The sequence below is a fragment of the Perca fluviatilis genome, chromosome 23 (genome assembly GCF_010015445.1).
Source record: "Perca fluviatilis chromosome 23, GENO_Pfluv_1.0, whole genome shotgun sequence".
Taxonomy (NCBI): Eukaryota; Metazoa; Chordata; class Actinopteri; order Perciformes; family Percidae; genus Perca; species Perca fluviatilis.
In genome coordinates this window covers 22,065,897-22,089,318 of record NC_053134.1, presented here as the reverse complement: position 1 = coordinate 22,089,318, position 23,422 = coordinate 22,065,897, and the positions used below count along the sequence as shown (strand labels likewise).

The window sequence follows — 23,422 nt, the reverse complement described above, 5'->3', positions numbered from 1 at the left end:
CCTCAGTTTCCTGGACGCCAGAGGAGTGAATGTACAAGGGCTCTCAGCAGAAGGTAAGAAGAATAAACAATACGTAACCCAAGGCCTGATTAAACTCTTAATTGGATCAGTGGAACTGCAGGCGAAGGGTCTTCCCGTTGTACTGCGAACTTCTAAAACTGGAAAATGCATTTTGGCTCCAGCACAACCCGATCTTCTGTGGGTAGCTTTCCATTTCTTCACAGTACCAAATATCTTCCAAAAAAACTGCTTAAATCCTATTTCCAAGACGTACTATTATACTTCACAGCAATTGAATTTACCACGTCGGTATCATGACAGGGTGCACAGTTTCTCCATCTCCAGCTTCCACTATGGCAGTGTAGGCAATCATTAGGGCATCAAAGTGGATTGTGGGAGGATAAAAAACTCCAGCGAGGGATTCGCCTCCCAACCATCACGGTATACAGTACATGGCTTATATGACAGCCATGACTGCAGCAGGGCTCAGGACTGAATGACTGCTTGCCAAATTGAATGATAAGCTAAAATTGTCTCACAAGGCCAGGGCTAAAATTACATTTAAGCTCCAAACTATCTGTTATGATTTTGTTTTACACTTGATCTGGACTCTGCAGGAGGAACCCAAGATTCCCTCAAAGTCTGTAAATGAATCCAACTGCAGTCAGTTTTTTCCCCCCCTGCATGCAGAGAGCTGTGTGTTCAGGGAAACACACACCAGACGCTGCACGTACTGTAGCTTTGCATCCTGTGACGTGTCCTATTTGACACCTGTAGCGCACACCTGTACATTAAGACATAGTCAAGTTACCGCAGCTGGCATGTCCCAAATAGTTGCTGTCCTGTCCATGTATCTCCAAATTGTCTTTTTAACAAGCAAAACGCATCTGTTTACAGCTTTGCGTTTTTCAGATAATTTAAAGATTTCAAATGGTCTATTTAGCTTAACAATTAAGAGAATTTTCACCCAATCTCTCAATTTGAAATCACTAAAGTTGGAGATACATTGTTTTCACCGGACAGGGACAGATGTGGTGAAGCTGTTGCTTTTCTGGACCTTTAGCATGTGTCAGCTCTGAGAAAGGATGCTACAGTATCAGTGTGCAGGCTTGCATAGAAAACCACCGGTGCACTGCAGATGTATTGACGCGTGTTGTACGCCTCTGCCTTTTTTTTCTTACTTGGTACACCCGGAATTGATTTAATAATGACAGTATGTAAAATAATCAACATGTCAAAAATGTATGCATCTAAGGAGTGATGTGAGAAGTATTTGGTTGATAACCTGAACTCTTTCTGATTGGGTTTTCTATAATCCCATACAGTACATACACACATGTCTCAATTCTTCTAGCAGAAAATGGCTCCAGCTGTTATTTTGGACTTGCAGACCCAGTGATGTTTCTGCTCCCCTTTAAACATTAAAGAGGTGTGCGCCCTTGACCTCTCCAGCAGCAGAAAATAGTCTGAAGCCTGACACACTGACCCCCCCATCCCCCCCCCCCCAAGCACTAAAAACAGCAAAGTGACTCGCGAGGCCTGGAATTTCAAAGTGGGCCTGTAAATATGTGGGCTATTGGGTTACTCTGTCCATCACTGTTGCTGCTGCATTTCATCACTCACTTCACTCAGCCCATCTCTCCCTCACTCTCTGCCTTTGTCAGTCTCATTCTGTTACTCTGCATGTGCTCTGTGTGTGAGTTGAATTGGATGGCCATGTTTGCCCTCTCCTGTCTAATTGAATCAGCCCAGGGCTTTCCACATTCTGTTGGCTAGCATATGCAGTCTTTATTATTTTTTTTTACAAGGCGTGGGTTTAAAAAATTCAAAGTGGAATGTTTGATGCGCATACAGGGACAGGATTTTTTTTTTCTTCTTTTCCCTGAGAGAGCCTACTTATTGTAATAACCTCTCTAGAAGTCCCCTTGCATCTCTTTGGTTTGGGAGGCTGTAAACTGAAGTTCCGGAAAAAAACCATCATGTTGTAAGAGTGTTATGGTTCCCCCTGAGACGTTTTTTGCTAAGGGAGGTTATAGGCCATAATGAAAACAACAAGTTTTTTTTTTTTTTTTTTTTTTATAAAAAAAAAAAAAAAGAAAATAACGCTATAGAGAAGTTGTCGTTGTGAACCTGCGTTTAGCTCCAAACACTAGTGTGGCTCTCTACACTCTTAATCTTGTTACAAAGAAAAAAGCTCCACCAACTTTAACTCACATGTGACCCCCTAAGCACAAAAAAATTTCATCAAAACCAGAAAAAGAAAAAAGTTTTACTACTTGAAATGTGATAATTATCCACAGGAAGTTCAGTCTACCGTTGCCAGCCTTTAAAAAGCAGGTGTAAAGCTCCGAAACACACATTTCCTGCAGTTGATAATGGGTTACGGTGAGGGGTCCTTACAGCAGGTCATTAAAGCCTCTTTCCACTGCAGGGTCTCTGCAGCCGACACCATACTACAGGCTCTTGTTGCTTGTAGTGCTACCTACAGAATGACCCGCTCACCACAATAAAGTCCCTCCTGCTTGATCTCAGTTGGTGCAAAATATAAAAAAAATATCGTATATTTCATTAGGTCACTGCGCTGGGTCAGCAAGGGGTACACGCTTGTTCTCTGAGCAGAAGGTGAAGCCCAGGGCAAGGGTACGGCTTTAAAGCTCAGTGTATAGCCTGTCCTTTATGGCTGCAAACAAATGTCTGACTTTGTAAAAGGCACTGGGCTAGAAAACACAACATAACGGTTGTTTAAATCTTAATTAAGAACTCAGAATGAAATGGAAGTCAAACAAAGGAATTAAAACCAAGTTTACAGGGAGAAGCCCAGGGCAGCGGCGGAAGCGAAGACATGAGCAGCTGTTGAGTCGTAAAGAGAGACCCTGGCTGGATATGTTTTGTCTGGGGATTAAACCCAAGAAAAGTTGATTAAATAGGTAAAGACAGGATATATATTCCTTAAAGTTTCACACAGTATTTGTCTTCCTCTTTGTATTACTTAGCCTTGTTAGATTATCTCGTTCACCTCCTCCAAAGTCCCCTGTGACTCATGAAATAACTAACCTCTCGAAATAGTGAGCGAGAAAAAAAAAAGAGAAAAGATTGAATGAAGCTGCGTCAACCACTTAAAAGGCCCCCAGAAGCAAGAGACACATTTCCACTGAGCGTGGCCCAAACAGAAACACTTATCTTCTATACTGCTCCAGAGCGGCAGCGGATGAAAAGTCTGTGTATGGCTGAGAAAAAATGTTTAATGGGAGCTTTAGCAATGTCCTACCACTGTCTCACAGAATCCAGCATCATCATTTTCTCTGTCACAACTTCCCCCAAAACAATACATTACAATACATCTTCAGCAGACACACTTACGGAGCTTCAGCCAGACGACAAGCTGAACTGCAGGCGATTGATGGTCAAGCAGAAGAAGTATTTGAAGTGCTCGTATCTCTCCCTACACCAGCGTGGAGGAAAAAGTCAGCACGGTGCTCTTTTGTCTGTGTTGCCAGTGAGAGCGCTTGAAGTTTGGTCAGAAAGTAATGTTATGCTGCACAGTAGCTAACTTCTCAAAGTCCCTTTTCATGCATAAATCCTGCCTATGTCCTACTTTAAAACTGAAGAACCCAAAAAATTACAAGATAAAGCAGCAGTTGGCTCAGAACAACCCTGTTCATATACACTTTGCATTGGCTGATACATTTTAAAGAAATGTAATACCGCCCGAAGTATTGTTGTATATCAACATAATGATGAAATGTTTATATTGCAAATTAATTTGACCTTATCACCGAATCGGTTTTCCACGTGTTCTCACTGCATGTAAGGTTCAGGCGAGGGGTGGTGCCTTGCTAGAGCGTGCAGGAGGCAGGACACGACGCAGATTACACCGCGGTCACGTTGTCCATTTGTAATTTGGCCATAAGCAACCGAGCCTCTTGCCGTTCCTTGAATTTGTCGGACGGTTTTGGCGTTGGTCCCTTCCGGACAGAAGTTCTCGAATCTCGTTGTCTGTCCAGTCAGACATTTTCTTTGGCGTCTTCGTGTAAATCACTCTTCCCCTTCACCCTCGGGTGTTTGTTTTCTTCCGATTTTGCACCAGCTGCATGATTAAAAGAAAAACTCGCCCACTCGCTTGCTGTGAATTCTCCGGGCACTGACCTGCTCTGTTCACACATGAGCTCATTCGGACATTGCACGGACTTTGTGCTAGGGAGCTGGCAGGAAAAAGTCGGTTTAATGTCCGGTCCAACTGATCTGGACATTTACATTCTCACATACAGCTCTTCTGGGTGCTGTCTAGCTAAGTTCAGGGATGGAGTGCATGTAAAAGGGACTTGAGTTGACTTTTTCAACATAAAGACCTTTTACCTAGCCTGAACTAAGTGTTTTAGTTGCCTAATCCGAACCAAATCTAGAACCGAGGACACAACCTCAGGTCTCCGGTGTCAAAGTCACTCTTGGCCAACCATCCACGCTGACGTTCGTATACCAAAGAGCCACCGTGCAACGTCACTTCAACAAACATGGTGTCCTTTGCAAGTGAGCTTTCTAAATGGGCTACACGCGTAACACAGCAACAGAGGAAAAGCTAATGGATCGAGTGATGTAAGCGTTAGGAGGTTGTACCAGACCAGATTCTCCTTCACTTGTGGAAAAGTGTCTTTTACTTTCTCACATCGAACAAAACTGCATGTGGTCAAGTGTTTAATATTTGATCCCCGAGTTACATTGTTAACATTCTATATTTTTCTATCGCGGCCGGATCGCCTCCAGGCTAGTTCTGAAACAGTTCAGTTTCCCCATGATACAACGCTACCTAGCCCAGGATCTGTATATAATTGTATAGTAATTGGATCAAACACATGAATGTATGATTTCACAAATGAGCACAAAGCGGAAGTCATGAAGGTCTTAAACTAGAGTTTCACACGGGGGGGACTGTAGCTTTCCGATAAGTACAAGAAACCTGATTTGTTCTACGCATGCGCGAAGATGGTTGAGTTTAGGCATTGACCTCGAATGGTTAGGGGATCGGGATAGCCCATTGGTCACGGGATAGGACCTAAACCAATTGTGTTTCCGGTACAGATCAGGTACTGAAGTGACAGGGACCCACCTTTTAGGCCCTTACCACATCAGTTGATACTGTGCTTTTGTGGTTCATAATGCCGAACAAATGAGCATAAAAGAGTAACCCTGGAACAGTGGGGCCCCAGGACAGTTGCCGAATTGCCTGGTACACCTTTCTAAATTTCCCTTCAAATGCTCAAATGTGCTGTTCTGTTCTGACCTTGACATCATGGCCATCTTCCCTTTTGGGATGGATGAAGTATTATTCTTCCTCGTGTCCTCGTCATTATCCTTTCTGGTAATTGTACCAGTCCCCGTCAGTTTCAGTCCACAGCGGCTCTTTGGCTAGCTGAATCGGCAACATTGTCTCTCCCTAAAGCACAGAAAACGCTGCTCTTCAGACTCTCTAAGGCCCAGTATAAATTACCGCCTATGGGTGTTGTGGAAAAATGAAAAACACCCCCAAGAGATTAATCTTTCCCAACTTGCACAGTCTCCAAACAGCATAGTGCAGCCATGTATGGCAGGGGAGAAGGTTTGAGCCCCACCAAAATTGAAAAATGGAGTAAAAAGCCCTGCGTCAGCCGCTGCTATCCTTCCTGTGCCTCTGTGTGCCAGCTCTCACTGAGGGTTTGATCTGCAAAGTCCATTTCACAAATGGGTGCGTTAGCCACAGTGATCAATTCTTCCGCCTGTGTGACTGCTGAATCCCATCTTGGTGTGTGTGTGTGTGTGTGTGTGTGTGTGTGTGTGTGTGTGTGTGTGTGTGTGTGTGTGTGTGTGTGTGTGTGTGTGTGTGTGTGTGTGTGTGTGTGTGTGTGTGTGTAGGAGTCTGCGAGAGATGCATTTGTTTGAGTTTTGTCTGAGCTGAGCTCAGGAACTGTTGAGGATAAGATGAACACCCCAAACCATGTTGCTCATTGATTAGGAGTGTTCTTGCCATCGCCAGCTCAGCATATTTAAAAGGTAACTTTCTCTGCAGCGCTGCAGTTTCTTGGTGATGTAAAAAGAGGTATCTAATCTCTTTAATTCTCATGCATTACGCTTACGTCCTTTGAGTTCATTTTCAATATGAATGCATTTTGGATCATTGTGTTTCGTCTTTACTTTCACCCTTCTCTGTGCTGCTGTTGTCATTTAGGTCATGAACTCTTTATCTCACCCATTTATATAATTTCACCTTCATCACTACACAGAAATGTGTCACTTCTGTCATCGTCACACAGCATCTGTAAATACACCATCAGTTCCTCATTTCATGGCGAAAGCAGAACGGTAATTGAAGTTCCTGTTGTATATTTTTGGCAGTTTGGCCTCAGACTTGCTCTCACACCAGACGTCTGCCAGTTAAACACCAGTCCAGAACACATTGAGCTTCACTCCTAAATACACCAGCTGTGTGTTACTTAGCAGATGCTTTTTATCTATGACAACTGGTTCTTCTTGTGAGCTCTGGCCTAAATTATTCCTATTTAGAGTGTTACATCATGCTGAATACAGTTAAATGATACAACTCTGCATATAATATACAATGCATCAATTTCTCCTCCAGTTAAAGCCGGGTGTATAATTACTCTTATAAAACTTGTATCTTTGCCGAACAACAGCTGCACTTGAGCTCTATCCCCAAGTGTCTTATTTTTTTAAGTTTTTTTTAAGTCAACATATGTTCACTTTACAGTGTTTGAAAGATGCAATACATGGTCTGGAAAGCTTCTTTTTTTTTGTCACAGGACACTGCTTTGGTTCAAGTGGAAAACAAAAGCTGCACTATTTTCACTTGCCAAAAAAGTGGCGTTATTCCAATAAAAAGCATTTGTTCTAGTGGAGGGCAGATGCAGGGTAACGCTGTATACCCCTGTACACCAGGGTTATTATAGGACACTAAAACGAAAAATGAAAACAAGCAATAAAAAAAATCTTTTTAGTAAACTGAATCTAAATAAAAACTAAAACTAAACTGAAACTATATTGCCAGGTTGAAAAAAGTGATGAAAAATTAACATAAATCATTTGGGTTTTAGTTTTTTACAGAAACTGACATTGACATTCCAAGAGATGGGGATATGCTGTAACTGCTTCACATCGGACACTAAAGTAGCACAAAGAAGAAACATTATGGCTATTCCTATACAGTTCTTAAACAATGTATTTTGTCTGTATATAGTAGCCACTTACTTTTGAGACATTATCCTACCCTAACAAAAACAAACAAAAAATCCTGTAAAAACTGAAAAACTAACTAAATCTAACAAACACTCTGAAAACTAACTTAAACTGAAATGAAATCCAAAAGTAAAAAGGGATATAAAATTAAAAAAAAACCTAATTCAAAATTAAAAACTATAACAACCTTGCTGTATACAGTAGTAATGCATAGATTCGGGATCATATCATCATATGATAGTGGAGTAGCGCTGTAAGTAACACAGACGCTCAGATTGTCCTTTCTGTTTTGTCCCCGCAGAGATCAGGAATGGCAACTTAAAGAGCATCCTGGGCCTCTTCTTCATCCTGTCGCGCTACAAGCAGCAGCAGCAGCAGCAGCAGCAGTACTACCAGTCCCTGGTGGAGCTCAGCCAGCAGACCAGCAGCACCGCACCGTCCGCCAGCAGCCTCAAGACGCAAGACATGCAGTCCAGGTACCATGCAGCGCTCCAGATATTTGCATTTCAGGAGTTTGGTGTCGGCTTTGGGTCTCATTTGGGCTAGTCTCGCATTGCCAGACCTTCCTCCACAGCCCTGCGGAGGAGGGTCTGGCTAGTCGAGAAAAACGTTTTTTTTCTTTTTTGCATTTCTTTTAACCAATCGCAATCTTCTTGGTGGAACATGTGTACGTTCAAAGGTTGTTTTAGTCGTGCAACAGAAAACTCAGATGGGACAGATAGTCTAGCTAGCTGTCTGGTTTTACCCTGCAGAGATCTGAGGAGCAGTTAACCAGAGTCCTCAGAAATCCACCAGAGTTTTTGCCAACACAAAGAAAGCGGAAGGTGGCGGACATCCGGCGGAATTTCCGGCGGCACCTGAATTATATTGAAAATGAAACGTCGTCGATATAGACTACATTTGGGTCAGATGTAGCCTAGAGGTTGCAGAAGCAAGCTCATGTCACTGGCTTGAATTAGTTGACCAATTATTTTTAAGGACCAATGCTGGAAGAGAGGTTGAGAGATGTATCGCTTTTAGATGCTTAATTAGGTCCAGTTAGAGCTTTTGTAAACAGGAATTTGTTGGATATGACTGCCTCTCAGTGCAAAGTGAGCAACAGCCTTCGTGGAAAATGTAACTCATTAGGGCGTTCGCTGCATCAGCTCCATTAGGAGGTTTTGACTGGGAAGAGCCAAGCTGGCTCACTGATTTACATGTTGAATCCAGTCCAAGCCTCAGAATGTATGGGAAATACGCTATTTCCCTCTCTGGTTGAGACATACATTAGAAGATTGATACGACTCTCGTTTCTGTTAAGTTCAAAAGCTACAGCCTGTTACCTTAGCTTAGCATAAAGACTGCAAGCAGGGGGGAAACGGCTAGCCTGGCTCTGTCTGAAGGCGACAAAATCCACCAGTGGTCGAGTCGCAATGTGGGTAATGTGGGTGCCAGGTTTTGACAAAGAAGAAGAATGCGCGGAATAGAAAAGACAACTCTGGTTCTGCTGCATCGATTCTTCAACAGTCCACCTTGAGTCCGACAATTTTACAGGAGTGCAACGCTAAATCTGTGCAGAGCTCCTTTTTAAGGGATGGTGAGTTGTCCTTAGTTTAGCAGTTGTAGGTTTACAATATGAAGAGGTTTATGAGGTACATTTTTAATATTAGGACATGCATTGTACAGTATTGGCATACAGGCAGCTAAGCAGTAAAAGGCAGTAAAAGCAAAGGAGGCCTGACCCGCTGTGATGTAAATAGACAGAGCAGGCCTAAGACGAGCATCTAAAGGAAGGCCTGACATGCCACACATGAGCAGCATTCCCCTTGACCAGATCAAGTTACTGCACTGTGTGTGTGTGTGTGTGTGTGTGTGTGTGTGTGTGTGTGTGTGTGTGTGTGTGTGTGTGTGTGTGTGTGTGTGTGTGTGTGTGTGTGTGTGTGTGTGTGTGTGTGTGTTTTGTCGTGCGTGCGTCGCGTGCGTCGCGTGCGTGGCGTCGCGTGCGTGCGTTGCTAGCCTAATTCTTGTTCTAGCTGTACATCCGCTAAAAGCTTTGTGTCCCTCTCTAGCCGTCTTCTCCCGCTCCATGACATATGGGGACATTAAATAACACACACACGTACGTAGATGACCAACTCTTTCCTCCTCATGCCATTTCTACTTAAGTCTCTCTTTCAGTTTTTACTTTCTTTATACTCATGTCTCTCTGTCTCTCTTCCTACGCCTAACAGGAATGAGTCAATTCTCTTTGTGATGGCCAATACATTAACTGATAACAGAGAATCCATTGTATCTGTATAATAACACATAGTGTATTCCCATTAAGATGACACATACACTGTGTGTGTGTGTGTGTGTGTGTGTGTGTTTATCTGTGTGTGTGTGTGTATGTGTGTGCGTAGAATCAGTGCAATAAGAGCAATTAGTGTTAGCACTTGGCGAGAGGGCATAGGAGTAAGATGATATCGTCGAGCGCTTTGGCCCCAAAGTTCGGAAGTTCGGAGGTGGTAGCAATCGGGGTGTGTGTGTGTGTGTGTGTGTGTGTGTGTGTGTGTGTGGGGCGGGGGGTTATCAGGGGCACAGCTGCCTCCCATTCCCACACTCCTGCCTCCCCCACCTGCCCCCACAACAGGTGGAGAACGCTCTCACACACATACACACCAAACAGTGAAGTACGAAGCAACACTGCTGCATCAGTCCAGCCAAACCAATACACACACACACACACACACACACACACACACACACACACACACACACACACACACACACACACACACACACACACATACTGATAAAGCCATTCCATAAGTTTACCCTCATAAAATACAAGGAAGTGTCTGATAACAAGTTGGTTGGTTGATATTTGAGGTATTATTTTTTCATGAGATATTTGAGGGCCCTCCCCCCAATAAGGAGAACCTATAAAGTCATGGCTGAAGGTCTTCTATAAAGACCAAGTGGCTCAGTTCATTTCCAAATAGACCATCTGCCCTCTCTGTCCATGGCCCCAGTAATGTCTTACTGCCCTGGGCTGATAACTTAATCACGTCTGAATGTTGAAGGCCTCGGTCGAGGTCAGAGGATCACTCCATGTCTGTCAGTGATAAAGTCAGCCATTAATCGGTGAGTTTTTTTTTTTTTGGGGGGGCGGATGTCTGGGCCATTCAACGGCTATTCTCTTGTTGTGTGGCTTAAGAAAGTCTGGAAAGGTGTAGAGAATAAATTGATTTATTTCCAAGGGTAGAGAAATCAGGCAAAAGATGACAAAATGTTGCTTGTATAGCATCACACATATTGTGTGAAGAACAGTCTGGAGATATACAGTAGAATCATTTGGCCTAATAGAACTTAAAGGGTAACTTTCCTTTTCTTTTCTTTTTTCAACTTGGACCCTATTTTCCTATGTTTTTGTGTCTAAGTGACTGATGGGAACAGGAGTCTTTAAAAAGTGGTCCAGTATGGCCGGTCAGCATCAGCGGAACAAGCTACAATGTAACATTATTGGGCGATTGCGCACCTTCAGTTTAGGTCCACTAAAAGTGCTTGTTTTGCCACTGACGTGCTCAGATTATTATTGTGTCTGACATGATTGAAAGTGGGCAAAAATTCACAATGTGCATCTTGCCTATATTATTACATTGCAGCCCGTTTTGCGGCTGCCAGTTACAGCGTTGTCGTTAATTACTAGACCAATTTCAAAGATTTGTGTTCAACATTAGTAATTTAGACACAAATGCATGGGAAATTGGGTCCAAGTTGACCCTTTAAGTTAAGTGTGAATTGGACAGTCCAACAGTACTGGAGTGTGTGTGTGTGTGTGTGTGTGTGTGTTTTTTTTTTGTGTGTGTTTTTTTGTGTGTGTGTGTGTGCTGCCATGTGGTGTGTGTAGTTTTGTTTTTTAATATGTTTTTTATGTTTGGGGGGGGAAAAAGAAAGTTTATTATTATTTTTTTTTGTTTTGTTGTTGTTCTTTTGTGTTGTTTAAAATTTTTTTTTTTTTAATAAGGTTTTAATGGAAAGTGCTGCAGTGTTACTGGTGCGCTTTTAAAATTTGAAAAACTGATTCTAAAAATGCTTTCAACTGACTCACTGATATGTCATTACAAACTAATGCTGTACAGTCCAACAGCATTTAAACCCACAGAACTTTATTTCAACTCAGGCTGATGTTTGGCTAAATGTGTATAAAATGAGGGACAGCTTAAATATTTCAATTTGATGGAATGATGCAGCCGTTGAAACATGTTTTATACTAGCTGCAGCATAATGTATGGTGCTTGTCTCACCCAGACTGTGTAGAGTTGAGTTTATCTAAAGAATCCACTGGACGTAAAGTAAGTTCTAACTACATCAGAAACTGATATTACCGTATGTTTGATACTGTATATGTCTGATTTATAGTTCCTGCACTTTTCGTCTCGTACAATGCCAACTTCAAATGGATTTGTGATGTTCCTTTTGTTCGATACTTCGTGCCTGGCTGGTGTGCAGACTCCTATTCCTTTTCACCCACCATTGGAAACATTGAAATGTAATTAACTGTATTCATAAAAGTCGTCTTGAATTCAAATTTTCCAAAGTGATGAATTGCTGTAAGCCCTAGCCAACCCTGAAGATTTAGCATGTCTGAGTAACTTCGTAAAACATAAGATAAGCCAGAAGAATGGATGTTTTGAATTAAAAATGCAGAGCCTTTTAAATTATCAAATTATCTGTCTCACGGATTTACACAGTCAGAGACACACATGCTCCAAGACACTCTCACACATTTGGTCCACTGCACATCTACAGTTGTGATATGGGGAGCTTTCTATAGACAGCACCTGCTGGTCTGACTGGTGTCTCTGGGGCAAGGGGATGGGATGTGTGTGAATGTGTGTGTGACTGTGTGTTTGTGTCCGAGGGGAACTCCCCATTGGACAGATCACGACAGCCCGGAGCAACGGGAGGTTTTCAGTGCTCTAGAAGGCAAACCCTCCCTCTTTAAATCACCATGTCCCGGGGCGAACAAGTTGACCCCCTGGTCTGGCGCTCCTCACGCCTGCCCACCGCCGTGTCTCGCGACAGGAAGAGCCGTTTGCCTTATGGGAGAGCCAACAGCCTGGCCAAGCCCGACTCGTCTCCTAGGTACAGTTTTAGCTTGTGCGGTGTGTGTGTACTCGACTCCTAGGTACAGTTTTAGGCTTTGCGGTTTGTGTGTGTGTGTGTGTGTGTGTGTGTGTGTGTGTGTGTGTGTCTGTACTCGTCTCCTAGGTACAGTTTTAGCTTGTGCGGTGTGTGTGTGTGTGTGTACTCATCTCCTAGGTACAGTTTTAGCTTGTGCGGTGTGTGTGTGTGCTGTAGCATCAAGGCAACAGAGTTTGGACCTTTCTGGAAAACCCATGCTGATATGAGGAGGATGGATTAGTGTCAGTGGCATCATGAACTGGTAAATGGTTTGGTTCCACTTGTCCTGTTTGTTAATCTAGACTGTCATACATCATGGATTTGCATTAAGATTTTTGCCATAGGTTGTTAATACATAGATATGCGTATGAATAATTTCTTGATCGTGGTCATGGGATACTGTCAGTGAGATGTTTTAGTTGAAGTCGTTAATTAGCCTTGCCAACAGTGTGATGAGTGCAGTTCTACACAATAAAAGCCCATTGTACTGCAGGTTTGTATGTCAAACTAATTCTGTACGCATGTTCTATCTATTTGAAAAAAACTAAAACAATTGTACTCTCTTTTTGAGTCTAGTTTGGTAACCATCTGCTTGATATGTTTTAAAAATGTGTTTGTATTGCAATACTTATAATAATAATAATAATAATAATAATAATGACTTTATTCAGGACACAATGGAAGGTCCATAGTAAAGTTATAACTTAATTTCCTACTGTATACTAAATAATGTTCTAATCCGACAAATACAAAAAATGGCCTATGTTCTTGATTTTAAAACATGGGACCTCTTGTAGCTGTTCAGATAATGACTGTTGTCTCTGAGGGCCCTATTTTAACGATCTGAAACGCAAGTATGAAACGCAAGTAGCTTTGTGGGCGGATCTCGCAAATCTCAAATGGGTTGGTCTGAAGTAGCTAGGTGTGGTTTGGGCGTAACGTGAAAATAACCAATCAGAACGTCATCTCACATTCCCTTTAAGAGCAGGCGCGCTTGTTCCGTGGCGGATCGCTATTATGACGGCGGATTTGCCGGCGATGTTACTGCGATCTCTCGGGAGCATCTCCTCAAGTCTGGAGAGGATTGCTGCAACCATGCAGCGTGGGCCTCCAAACGCACCACCTGCACCTGTTGTGCCCATTCCTCCTCCCCCCCACTCCATCTCCGTCCACCCGCTCCATCAGGAGCGCATCGCGCATTGCCACTCCCGGACCAGATCCCGCCGGAGTGTCCAATACCGCCGTAGTTCAACATCACGTCTCCTTAAGTCCTCTAATATTTCCTCATTTATGTCATCAACACATCCATGATTCATGGAAATGTTGTGTAAAACATAACAAGCCACAAAGAATGCTGCAACTTTTTGAGGACTGTACTGTAAAGTGCCTCCTGATCTATCCAAACACCTGAAGCAATTTTCAGTAATATTTTTCTTTGTAATTATGTATGGTTTGCAAAAAAGTGAACTGCTGTAGATGAGAGAAGTGTATGCACGTTGTGCACACCTACATTATGGCCAAGCATGCGCCCTAAAATAGCATCTGAATAACACGCTACTGACTTTAGACTAGCGCCACTGACTTTAGACCAGGTTTTTCCTGGTCAGTGGCGGAATTGTTTTCTGAAACTGCAAAATAGCACCACGTAACGTTAGCGCCGGAACACGCCTCCTCTTTTCGCTGAACCGCCCCCGGGAGCGCAAATACATTCCCTAATTTACCAATGTGCGTCTGTGGAGGGAAAAGTCCGCTGTGCATCGGTTGCAAAATATGAATGATACATGCGTCGGTGTACAAAGGCAATTGCGCTGAGTGCAAGATAGGGCCCAGAGAATCAAGTTGGTAGTGGCGTATTGCTGTCATAGCACCTAAAAACGGAAAGAGGGAAAAGTCTGGGCGAATTGTTGGGCGGACAAATCATCTCAATTTGACACTAAAGTCATCGCGGTTTGCTTTCGATCTCTTACTAACAGTCAATGTTTCTTTTAACCAAGTACTCGGACCACCGAAAGAGGTTCAACTTAAAAGTCAAAACTGGAGTGGGCGGCTATATCTGGCAATATCTATAACTTTTTTTTGAATGACAATATGAACGATTTCTTAACAGTTAACAAATCATTCGGTAATCTTAATCAGTTATTTAATATATCAAATATTATGATGTGTGCAATAAACTGTTAAAATCACATAAATTATAACATAACTAATAATTATTATTAATTATTATTTGATTGTTTGTTAACAGTAAAGTAACTAACTTAAGTGTAATTGACTATTAATTTACCATTTATTAGTAATGGTTATTATAAAGTGTCGCCATCCTGTCTGCCCCTCTCTATGACGGCAGCCTTCAAGTGCGGCCGTTCTTTTCTAGCATAACCCGTAATGGTTCATTTTTTGGCATCCAAACCCCTTTGGCCAGCAGGGGAACCCCAAATGACCCTTTTTGTGTTGTTAAGCTTGGAGGACTTGTTTGTATTTTGGTAATACATGATAGGTGCAAGATGAATGCAAGAGCTTCAACTACTGCAGGACCAGTTTCCAGCAGCTACCTATAGATGCTAAGTGCAACATGTTGCCACATAACAAGCATCAGTGCACAGCAGATATTGAGTTGACTGTGCCACATGCTCGAATGGATGCGTGACTTCATGTGTGAGTAGGCATCCACGCAACAATGCTAGAAGGAGCTGATTTAGGAGTGCTGATTGGGCTGTGGAAGGGAAGGTCGGATGACATCTCATTACCTGCTGTCATCACGTTGGCCTGAATGCCTGAGCACACGCCATTTTGGGTCTTAAACCTATCAGTTTGTGTCTGCCCTCAGGGCTGCGGCTACAATCAGGCTGGAACTGATATTACTTACTTTTAATGGGACAGCGAAGGCATCCAATATCGCTTGCATGTGCGCCACAGTGTCGTGGACTATTAAACGGAGGCCCTGTTGATATATGTTGTATTGGATCAAAAGTGACAGACTGTACCCCCCTCCTCTTTTTCCCTTCACCACCCCATCCCCTTATCCCCTTTCCCCAGTCCTAGATCCTGCCCTCATGTGTTCTGGTGTCTCTTTTTCCACATTGGAAAGATCTTAAATGCTGTGGGTTGGATATGCACCCCAGGCTGGGGACTCTATCCCATTGCCTTCATGTTTCATTGCATTTTATAAAGCTGGAAGTTGGGGGGGGGGCGGGGGTCAGGGTGGGTCTTGTGGTGGAAAAATGCACCACAGCACCCCTCTTTTTTTACTGTCATGTACAACTGTGGGCTGCGCCTACATAAGCTGCTCTTACATTACCTTCTCTCAGACTTCTGCGGCCTTCGTTGCCTTTAAGGATAACCCTTCTCCCTCCTTGCTAATAGCCCTGCACCACACTCCCACTCTGAATACAAACAAAGACAGAAAGAAAGCAAAAGCACAAAAGCTTTACTTAGAGAGAAATGTGATTTCAACTGGACCCTCTTTACAAAAAAGCTGAAAAAGCATTTTGGAGTGCGAGAGGCTCCATTAATCTCTGTCTGAGCTTGTCCTGTCTGTGTGCTAAGTGCCATTTAGGGTATTTAATAGAGCACAAAACATACTACTGGGAGATGAAGTGTGTGTGTATGTGTGTGTGTGTGTGTGTGTGTGTGTGTGTGTGTGTGTGTGTGTGTGTGTGTGTGTGTGTGTGTGTGTGTGTGTGTGTGTGTGTGTGTGTGTGTGTGTGTGTGTGTGTTGGAAAAAGAAGAACAGTTGCCAGACATCCTTAACTGACGTGTCAGGTGTCATATAGTTTATTAAGAACATGATACGAAGGTGCTCGCCACTCTAATGGGAAACTGCCCTGAACCTCTGTTCTGCTGTCTGCCCCGGAGCTCGTTAGCATAACGCCGCATCATGAAAACCTGCAAGGTCAATTAGAAATGTACAGTGACTTGGCAATTTATCACAGGTGGTTTAAAAGCGATGTGAATTGTCAAGAGGGAGAGGTGTAAATAGAGTGTGTGTATGTATGTATGTATGTGTGTGTGTGTGTGTGTGCGTGCGTGCGTGCGTGCGTGCGTGTGTGTGTGTATCTGCAGTATGTGTGAGAGGCAGACGAGGAAAGTTGAATGTGTGTGTTACACAGAATGGACACTTTTGAGACAGCTAATTAAAATTTTGCTCACCAGCTTGAAAGATCCTTGTCATTCACAGCTCGACCTCGCTTAACAAAGCATTAAATATCACATTGTCGCTCTGTGACGGCTGATTTGATTCCACAGAATGCTGAAATTTATTCGAGATATTGACAGAAAGTCACCTCAGAAAGCCCTGGAACCTTTGTAACCGGTCCTCCTTTTGTTGGACTTTTGCATGAGAGGAAATGATGCATGGAGAAATGGCTTCCAAAATATTCACCAGCAACAGATTTTCTTTTCATAAAAGTCATGGCCAGTACTTTTAATGAACGCTATTCCTTATAATACCAAATTGTCATGGTATTTGTGGGGTGTGTAATTACTTCGATATTTAAATTAATATATTTTCTAATTTCTCCTCAAAGTATAATATAGTACTGTTGGTTCTCTAGTAATGTCTTTTTTATCCACTTTAATTTAATTCATCAATATAAATGCTAAACTGTAAAAGGCTGTTGGCATTTATTTATATTCAGCTTCATGCAAAGTTGAGAACTGCACACCAAAAGCAGACCGAGCAGAAAATGAGATGTGGTGACTGCAGTGCGTCACACAGCCACCCAGTATAGGTAGTTTATTGTCTCTGTCCACTTTCACTCACCAACGCCAAACCATCACCATCAGCCCACAATCACAAAACAGAGAACAAGTTGTTCCTCATTTTTAGAAAAGAAGGACGTCTAAACAGACTGCTGGTGTTTGTTGCTTCCTCTGTCATGAGGAGCATGCATAGCTGAAGCATAGTTTAACTGCTCTGACAGCTATTGAGCTAACGTTACTAACGTTGCTAACTCCCTGCTCAAAAGGAACTAATTGGACAACTCAAGTTTCTATCTCTGGTCAGCCTGTGGAAGGTATGAATACAGATCTGCAGTAAGCTGGTATTCTCTATTCTCTCTGTATTCGATGTGTAACAGTCAAGAAAGAATTGCTTGCAGTATTCTAAACTGAAGGGGGGGCTTTGTTAGATGCTAGCGTGTCTAACTTAGTCTAACTCTAGTTATTTGGTGCTCTATTATGCTAGCTGGGAAGTAGAGTCAGCATTTTGTTTGGTTCTTTAATTTTAAAAAGTCTCTTATGTCGAGGAGTTACTGTGACCAAACTGTAAACTCTCCAGGTGAGTTTACACTATCCACTTCCACAGTCTTTGTTAGCAAATATTTTTCCTGTGGTCATTTTCAGTATTTTCCTAAATGTACAATTGTTCTTATTTCTGTCAAAAAACGATTTTCTGTCAAGCTAATAATGTATAGCACCCTAGCTAAGCCTGCCACAACACTATGCCTGCAATATATCTTGGTCACATTTTCAACACTTATATTTTTCTCTGTTTGTGTGTGGGTTTTGTCCAAAATGTGCTCGTAAAAATGTAGTTTTTGTAGTAAAAAAAAAAAAAAGAAATGGCAAAAAAAAGGCCACTTGTTTAATGCTAAATGTATGCTAGCTGATGCCCAGTTAGCCCAAACTTCAAAGTGTTGCTTTGAGTGGGTTTTCACTTGCTTGTTTAGCAATAAAGACAGCAACAGACAATATTTTCCCCCAGGCATTTAGTCTACTACTTTAAAAAGAAGATATGTCTAGTTGATACAGGGGCTTTGCGTTCAGTCTCTGTTCACTCAGTTTATGACAACAAGTGAGAAACACTCACATGGTTAGCCAGTCATACAGTTCACACAGGAATAAACAACAGCCCTGCCACCTGGCCTTCGACTTCTCATTGTTTACAGGGTGTACGCATGATGATTAAAGGCATCTCTTTGTTCATTAAGCACTCTACAAGTAGCTTTACTACTTCCTGTCAAACACGAATGTAGGGGCAGCCCGCGTTTGATTCCCGTCTCTGTGGATGACTAAGAGTGAGTGTTGGGTTATAAACTGTGACTGGTGCTGTGGGCATTTCCTTCGCCTCTGCCTCGTGTGTTGTGTGTCTTGGGGTTTTCTTCAAACGATGCCACCACGAAATTGATTGTGAAAGTTTTTCTGGCTGTTTTATGTCAGCTGGCCCTATAAATGGATTGAGAGACGTTATTGGCTTAGTCATACGCGTGTGGTAATAAACGTGTGATCCATCATGTGAAAAAAATAAATGTAGCACTGGCGTGATACAGAACATCATGTACTGTGTGCTTCTTTTTTCCTCCCCCTGGTTATCTCTCCTTCTCTCTCTGCATCTATCTGAATGTCTCCTCTCACGCACATTATTACATTAAGGCATGGATTAAGAAAATTCCAGCAAGACACTGGTCTCATTCCTCTAACTGTGTTAACCGTCTGTCTGTCATCTTCTCTGCTCTCTACGCAGTCTCACAGCACGATATGCAAGTCCTCCGGGCCACAGTGGAATAGGGTCACCGCAGAAGAAAAACACCAGGTAAATATGGCAAATACTTCATGTACCTGCTTTATTTTATTGGTTTATTGATTCTCAAAACTATATTCAAAGTACTATACACGGAGCATTCTTAGTTTTCACTGCTTTTTGCATGTCCCTGAGCCATCACACGTTTGTCCATTTTGCTTAATGTTTTCATGTTTTTGTCTTACTGTGTTACCAGCTCAGGGAGGTCAAAGGTCAGGGTCAGCTAGAGAGCAGCTGGCAGGGATTTAGTGTTTTGGGGATATTTCGGCAGGGTGTAAGTGTGCCTCACGGCGGCTTGCAACAGTGCCTCACAGTCTCTTAATGTGCTAAATATTTATCATAATATTCCCTATTACCTTTTCATGGGTGATTCAGCCTAATTAAACATGCCTGTTCTTCTCATTAACGTCAGGGCTAGTGCAGTCAAATAGGCACCTGTATAATTGTGAAGGTGCTTGTACATAATTTGCTTCCAAGCCAGTCTATCTGAGTATTCCCCGAGTAAGCAAATGTAAAATGTTCACTCAATAATTAGAACGAATGACAATGTCTTATTTAAAATGACTCACACCAAAACCAGGACTTAACTTTCATTAGCACTTTACAAGCTGCAACACATGGATGAATACATGAAGAAAAAACATTCATCTTCAGACATCATAGTCATGTCCACATGATTTGACAGACCAGTGGCCGCTGGGGAGTTCAGTGCATACAACTTCAGTGAGTCGTTTGCACCAAAAAGGTTGCTAGAATCACAAAAAAAGGAAATCTAGCTGCCCACCAAGAGCCAGGTTTGTGCCTGTTAAAAGGAGGTTTTTCACCGACACTGTCGCTGCAAATTCTTACTCTTGGGAGGAATTGTTGAGTCTTTGTAGAGAGTGTATAGAGTGTAGTCAATACCTACTCTATCTATATAGTTAACTGAAAGTGCAAGTAAACTACTTTTGTGACAAATCTCAATGTTAATTCAATTTAATTTGTCTAATTCAATTTTATTTATAGTGTCAAATCATAACAGACATTATCTCGGGATCTTGTTAATCTCTGTCCTCAGTCCAGCGCTTTCACTACTTGAGAAGTGCTGTTCTGTGTGTGATGTGTCCTTTGTGGAATAGCCCTTTACACATCTTGGCAAAGAAGCTGCTGCTAAATAAGCTACCAGACATTATGACACTCTTTGTGTTGCCAGACTCTAGGCTGTAGCCGGCAGTCAGAGAACCACAAGCTTCAGCTACTCTTGAGGTGTCACGTGTGAGCTGGTAAACCTATCAAACTCACATAGGGCACCTGACCTTCCTACCATCTTATTAACATAAGCATTTAAGCACTCACACTCATGGTTACATACAGGTAGGTGCACTAGCACAGGTACATACACCTACGGAGTGTACTCATTCAATGTAAACCCATATTAGCAGTTCACATGTGAGACATTCACCCACAAATCTACCCATACGTACTGGATGTACAGTACACACCCCAGAGTCCAGTTGTCTGATGCTTGCAGCATTTGTTCCAGCTCAGAGGCAGTGGGAAAGAAGCGTGTTGGCCAATAATTCCTCTCGAGCCGCCACTGAACAATGGCAAAAATGCTGTAGCCAGCAGCTCCAGCCCTATGTGTAGTAATCTGCCCTCTCACATCACTGACAACAAACCTCACTGCTGCTGCTTTGCAGAAATAACTCTTTAGTGACCTACACACATACTGTATGTGTGATAGATACGCAACACGAATGGAGAACCCGTATTGGAGGTCAGTGAGTGGTGATGGTGTCCCCTGTTGCCATCTGATTCTCATTCACACAAGCGTGATTACAGCACATTTAATTGCTTTCTTGCCATCTGCGAAGTTATTTTTAATGACCATGAATTGTCTCCTCTCCTACCCCTGAAGCAAGAAAGTTTTAGCGGTTCAAAAAAATGGGAAAACAATTCATGCCTCTCTCACTTGCACTGAATGTGGTGAAGAGCGGTGCCCTCAAGGTGCAGGAGTTTTAGTGTATTTTTATGCTCTGTACGAGACATTCTGCTCGTTACCCAGAGCTAAAGTACCTACCCTCTTTACTACTTTTTACTTGCACTAACTCATATAAATGGTTTCTATTGTTCTTAGACAGGGTGGAAACATGCCCACTGTGTTGCATTTTTGTATTTAGTCTGTTTAGACTCATGCAGTTGGGTATTTGGGGTTGATGTCACTAGTGATGTATGCATAAAGAAATGGCTACACATGAGCTTTGGTCCAAGGCAACAGGTTGCCTTTGTTTCATTGTTTTATGCTTGCTTTTCCAAGGATGAGTCACTGGTGATTCTTGGGAGCCAATGTGCATTTCTACACTTGAGAATGGGTTGCATCCTCTTGTTGGTAGTCATTTCTTTCTTATTCCTTATGAAGCACTCTGTGGTTCTGTTTGATGAAGACATCTGAGCAAAGCTAAGCTAAAACAGCTTTACAGTGTGAATAAACTGGCCATGTGTGAACACACTCTTAACACTGACAAGTGCTTTTACTTCCCCTGGGGCCACCCATGCTTAGCATCTGTGCCTCTGCTACAGGGCACTGTGTGTGTGCTGTTGGGCTGCATTAAAAGACCATACTGGTGTGCTTGCAAGTTTTAGCCCCGTAACCACGTATCTAGACTCTATCTATATACTGTACATTTTAGCAATTGGTTTCTTTCTTTTTTTTGGACAAACTCAATTAGCAGACTCTTGACACTTGATTTGTGTATTTCATCAGAGTAAACTCCAAGTCTGTATTCATTATTGTCAATGTTTCTAGAGTCTGCTCATTGATTTTCATAAATACAGAAGTGGATATAAATCAGTGGCTGCATTGAACAGTAGAACAGTGGTTCCCAAACCTTTTCACGTCAAGGACCCCTAAACTGACACAAATTAGACCACGGACCCCCATTTGATGAGATTTTGTCCCAAGGTCTCCCATCTGATAGAATTTTTGCTTAAACTTTCGCCATCTTGGCAGCAGGGGGTGATATTTAACAGCTTGTTGGCCACCTGCTAGCTTGTGGTATCTTTCTGCCATTGTAATGAGCCTGAGGGAGCGGTGGCTTTGGCTTTGCCCTGGAGGTAGTGTGAATTCCAGACTGGCTGAAGACATTGGTGTAGAAGTTGGCATAATCCCTGGCAAAACCTTGGCAGGGGAAATTAATCGTGAGTGCTCCCTCGTCTGCAATAAGTTTTAGCTTAACTTTTAGCTTAACTGAAACTGAGTGACAAGCTGAATAATGTGTTTGTCCACATTCCCTCTCTTCTTCGCCTCACCATCCTTTCTTTGTCTGATACTCTTCCCCAAGTCCTCCTAAGACAAAATAATTGTCCAGAATGTATATTGCATTTCCCTGTGATGCTCCGTTTTGCGGCTGCATTATCAAACATGTATTTTGGAAGATGAAAGAATCTTATGATAAAAGGCAATACCTCTGATTTCCATCTAAATGGCCTCAGTCTCCCCCTCATTTCCCCACTGTTTATCTCTCATTTTCTCTTGTCTGGCTTTCAGCTACGCTGGTTTTTCTCTGATTCTCTTCTCCTACTATCTGCATCCATTTCCCTTTCACTCCCATTCTCTCAATGCTCTCCTTTGTTCTTTTTCTTCTTTGTCTTCTTAGTTTTTTTTCTTCTAATTGTTTGGTCTCTCACTCTCTTCTGTTCTTTTCCGTTGTTGATTGTACCTGTGGGAACTAAAAACCCTGTTGCTACTGTTATCCATGCATGTACATGTGTTTAGGAGTCATTGAGCTGCTTTTCGTTCTCTCTTGTTGTGAGATATTTGATTTGAACATCAAGATTCAAAGTCTCTTGTTCCACCCTGTCATAGCTGCGCGCACTCTCTTCTCCCTCTCTCTCTCTCTCTCTCTCTCTCTCTCTCTCTCACTCTTTTTCTCCGTCTATTATGCGGCTGCTGTACTAGTCCATCTGTGAGTGGCAGCCTGGGCTCTGGGCTGAGGACCACCTCCGTAGTTCAGTGCGATTACTGAGGCAGACCATCAAATCTCTGCTCTCAGGCCTGGACCAGCATCTCTAAACAGAGCAGAGTCCGCTGTAGTTGTACATGCGGATGTTTTAGGATTAAGGAATTCAGAGGAACTGAATGTAGGCACATTTGCTGCTTCTCTGTGTCAGTTTTCTATTTTGCACTCAAGCACATTTTATTTTCGCACAATTGCCTGTATAAAACAATGTTTGCATTGTTCAGCACATGGTCCGACTTATTAGGCAGTTTTTGCTCTGACTGCCTGCTGCGCGGGTTGCTTAATCGCTGAGCCTTGTTCTATTTTTCAACGGGAGACACTCAAAGTAAACTTGATGTTTTTGCAATGATAACCAGTGCCATTCAAGTCTCTCTGCTGCAATTGTAGGAGTGCTGAATCTTTTATTACATGATTTCTGTGTTTCTTGTTGCATCAGAAAAGGCAGCAGATGGTTAGTTTGATAAGTCCTGCAGCTTACTGACATCAGTTAGGGCAGCGACATTCCTCTGCAGATGAAATATTGTCTCACAAA

The 23,422-nt window shown here is 42.6% G+C and overlaps 1 protein-coding gene across 2 annotated transcripts in view; it reads left to right on the top strand.

Moving 5' to 3' along the window:
• nav3 (neuron navigator 3) overlaps positions 1-23,422 on the top strand; it is a 230,372-nt gene that overhangs the window by 89,789 nt on the left and 117,161 nt on the right. For both annotated transcript variants that reach the window (XM_039791195.1, XM_039791196.1), the window contains exons 4-6: positions 1-53; positions 7,526-7,700; positions 18,836-18,904. The exon at positions 1-53 is cut by the window's left edge and continues 20 nt beyond it. In XM_039791195.1, coding sequence (XP_039647129.1) covers positions 1-53; positions 7,526-7,700; positions 18,836-18,904 — 297 coding nt within the window. The remainder of the gene's footprint in view (positions 54-7,525; positions 7,701-18,835; positions 18,905-23,422) is intronic.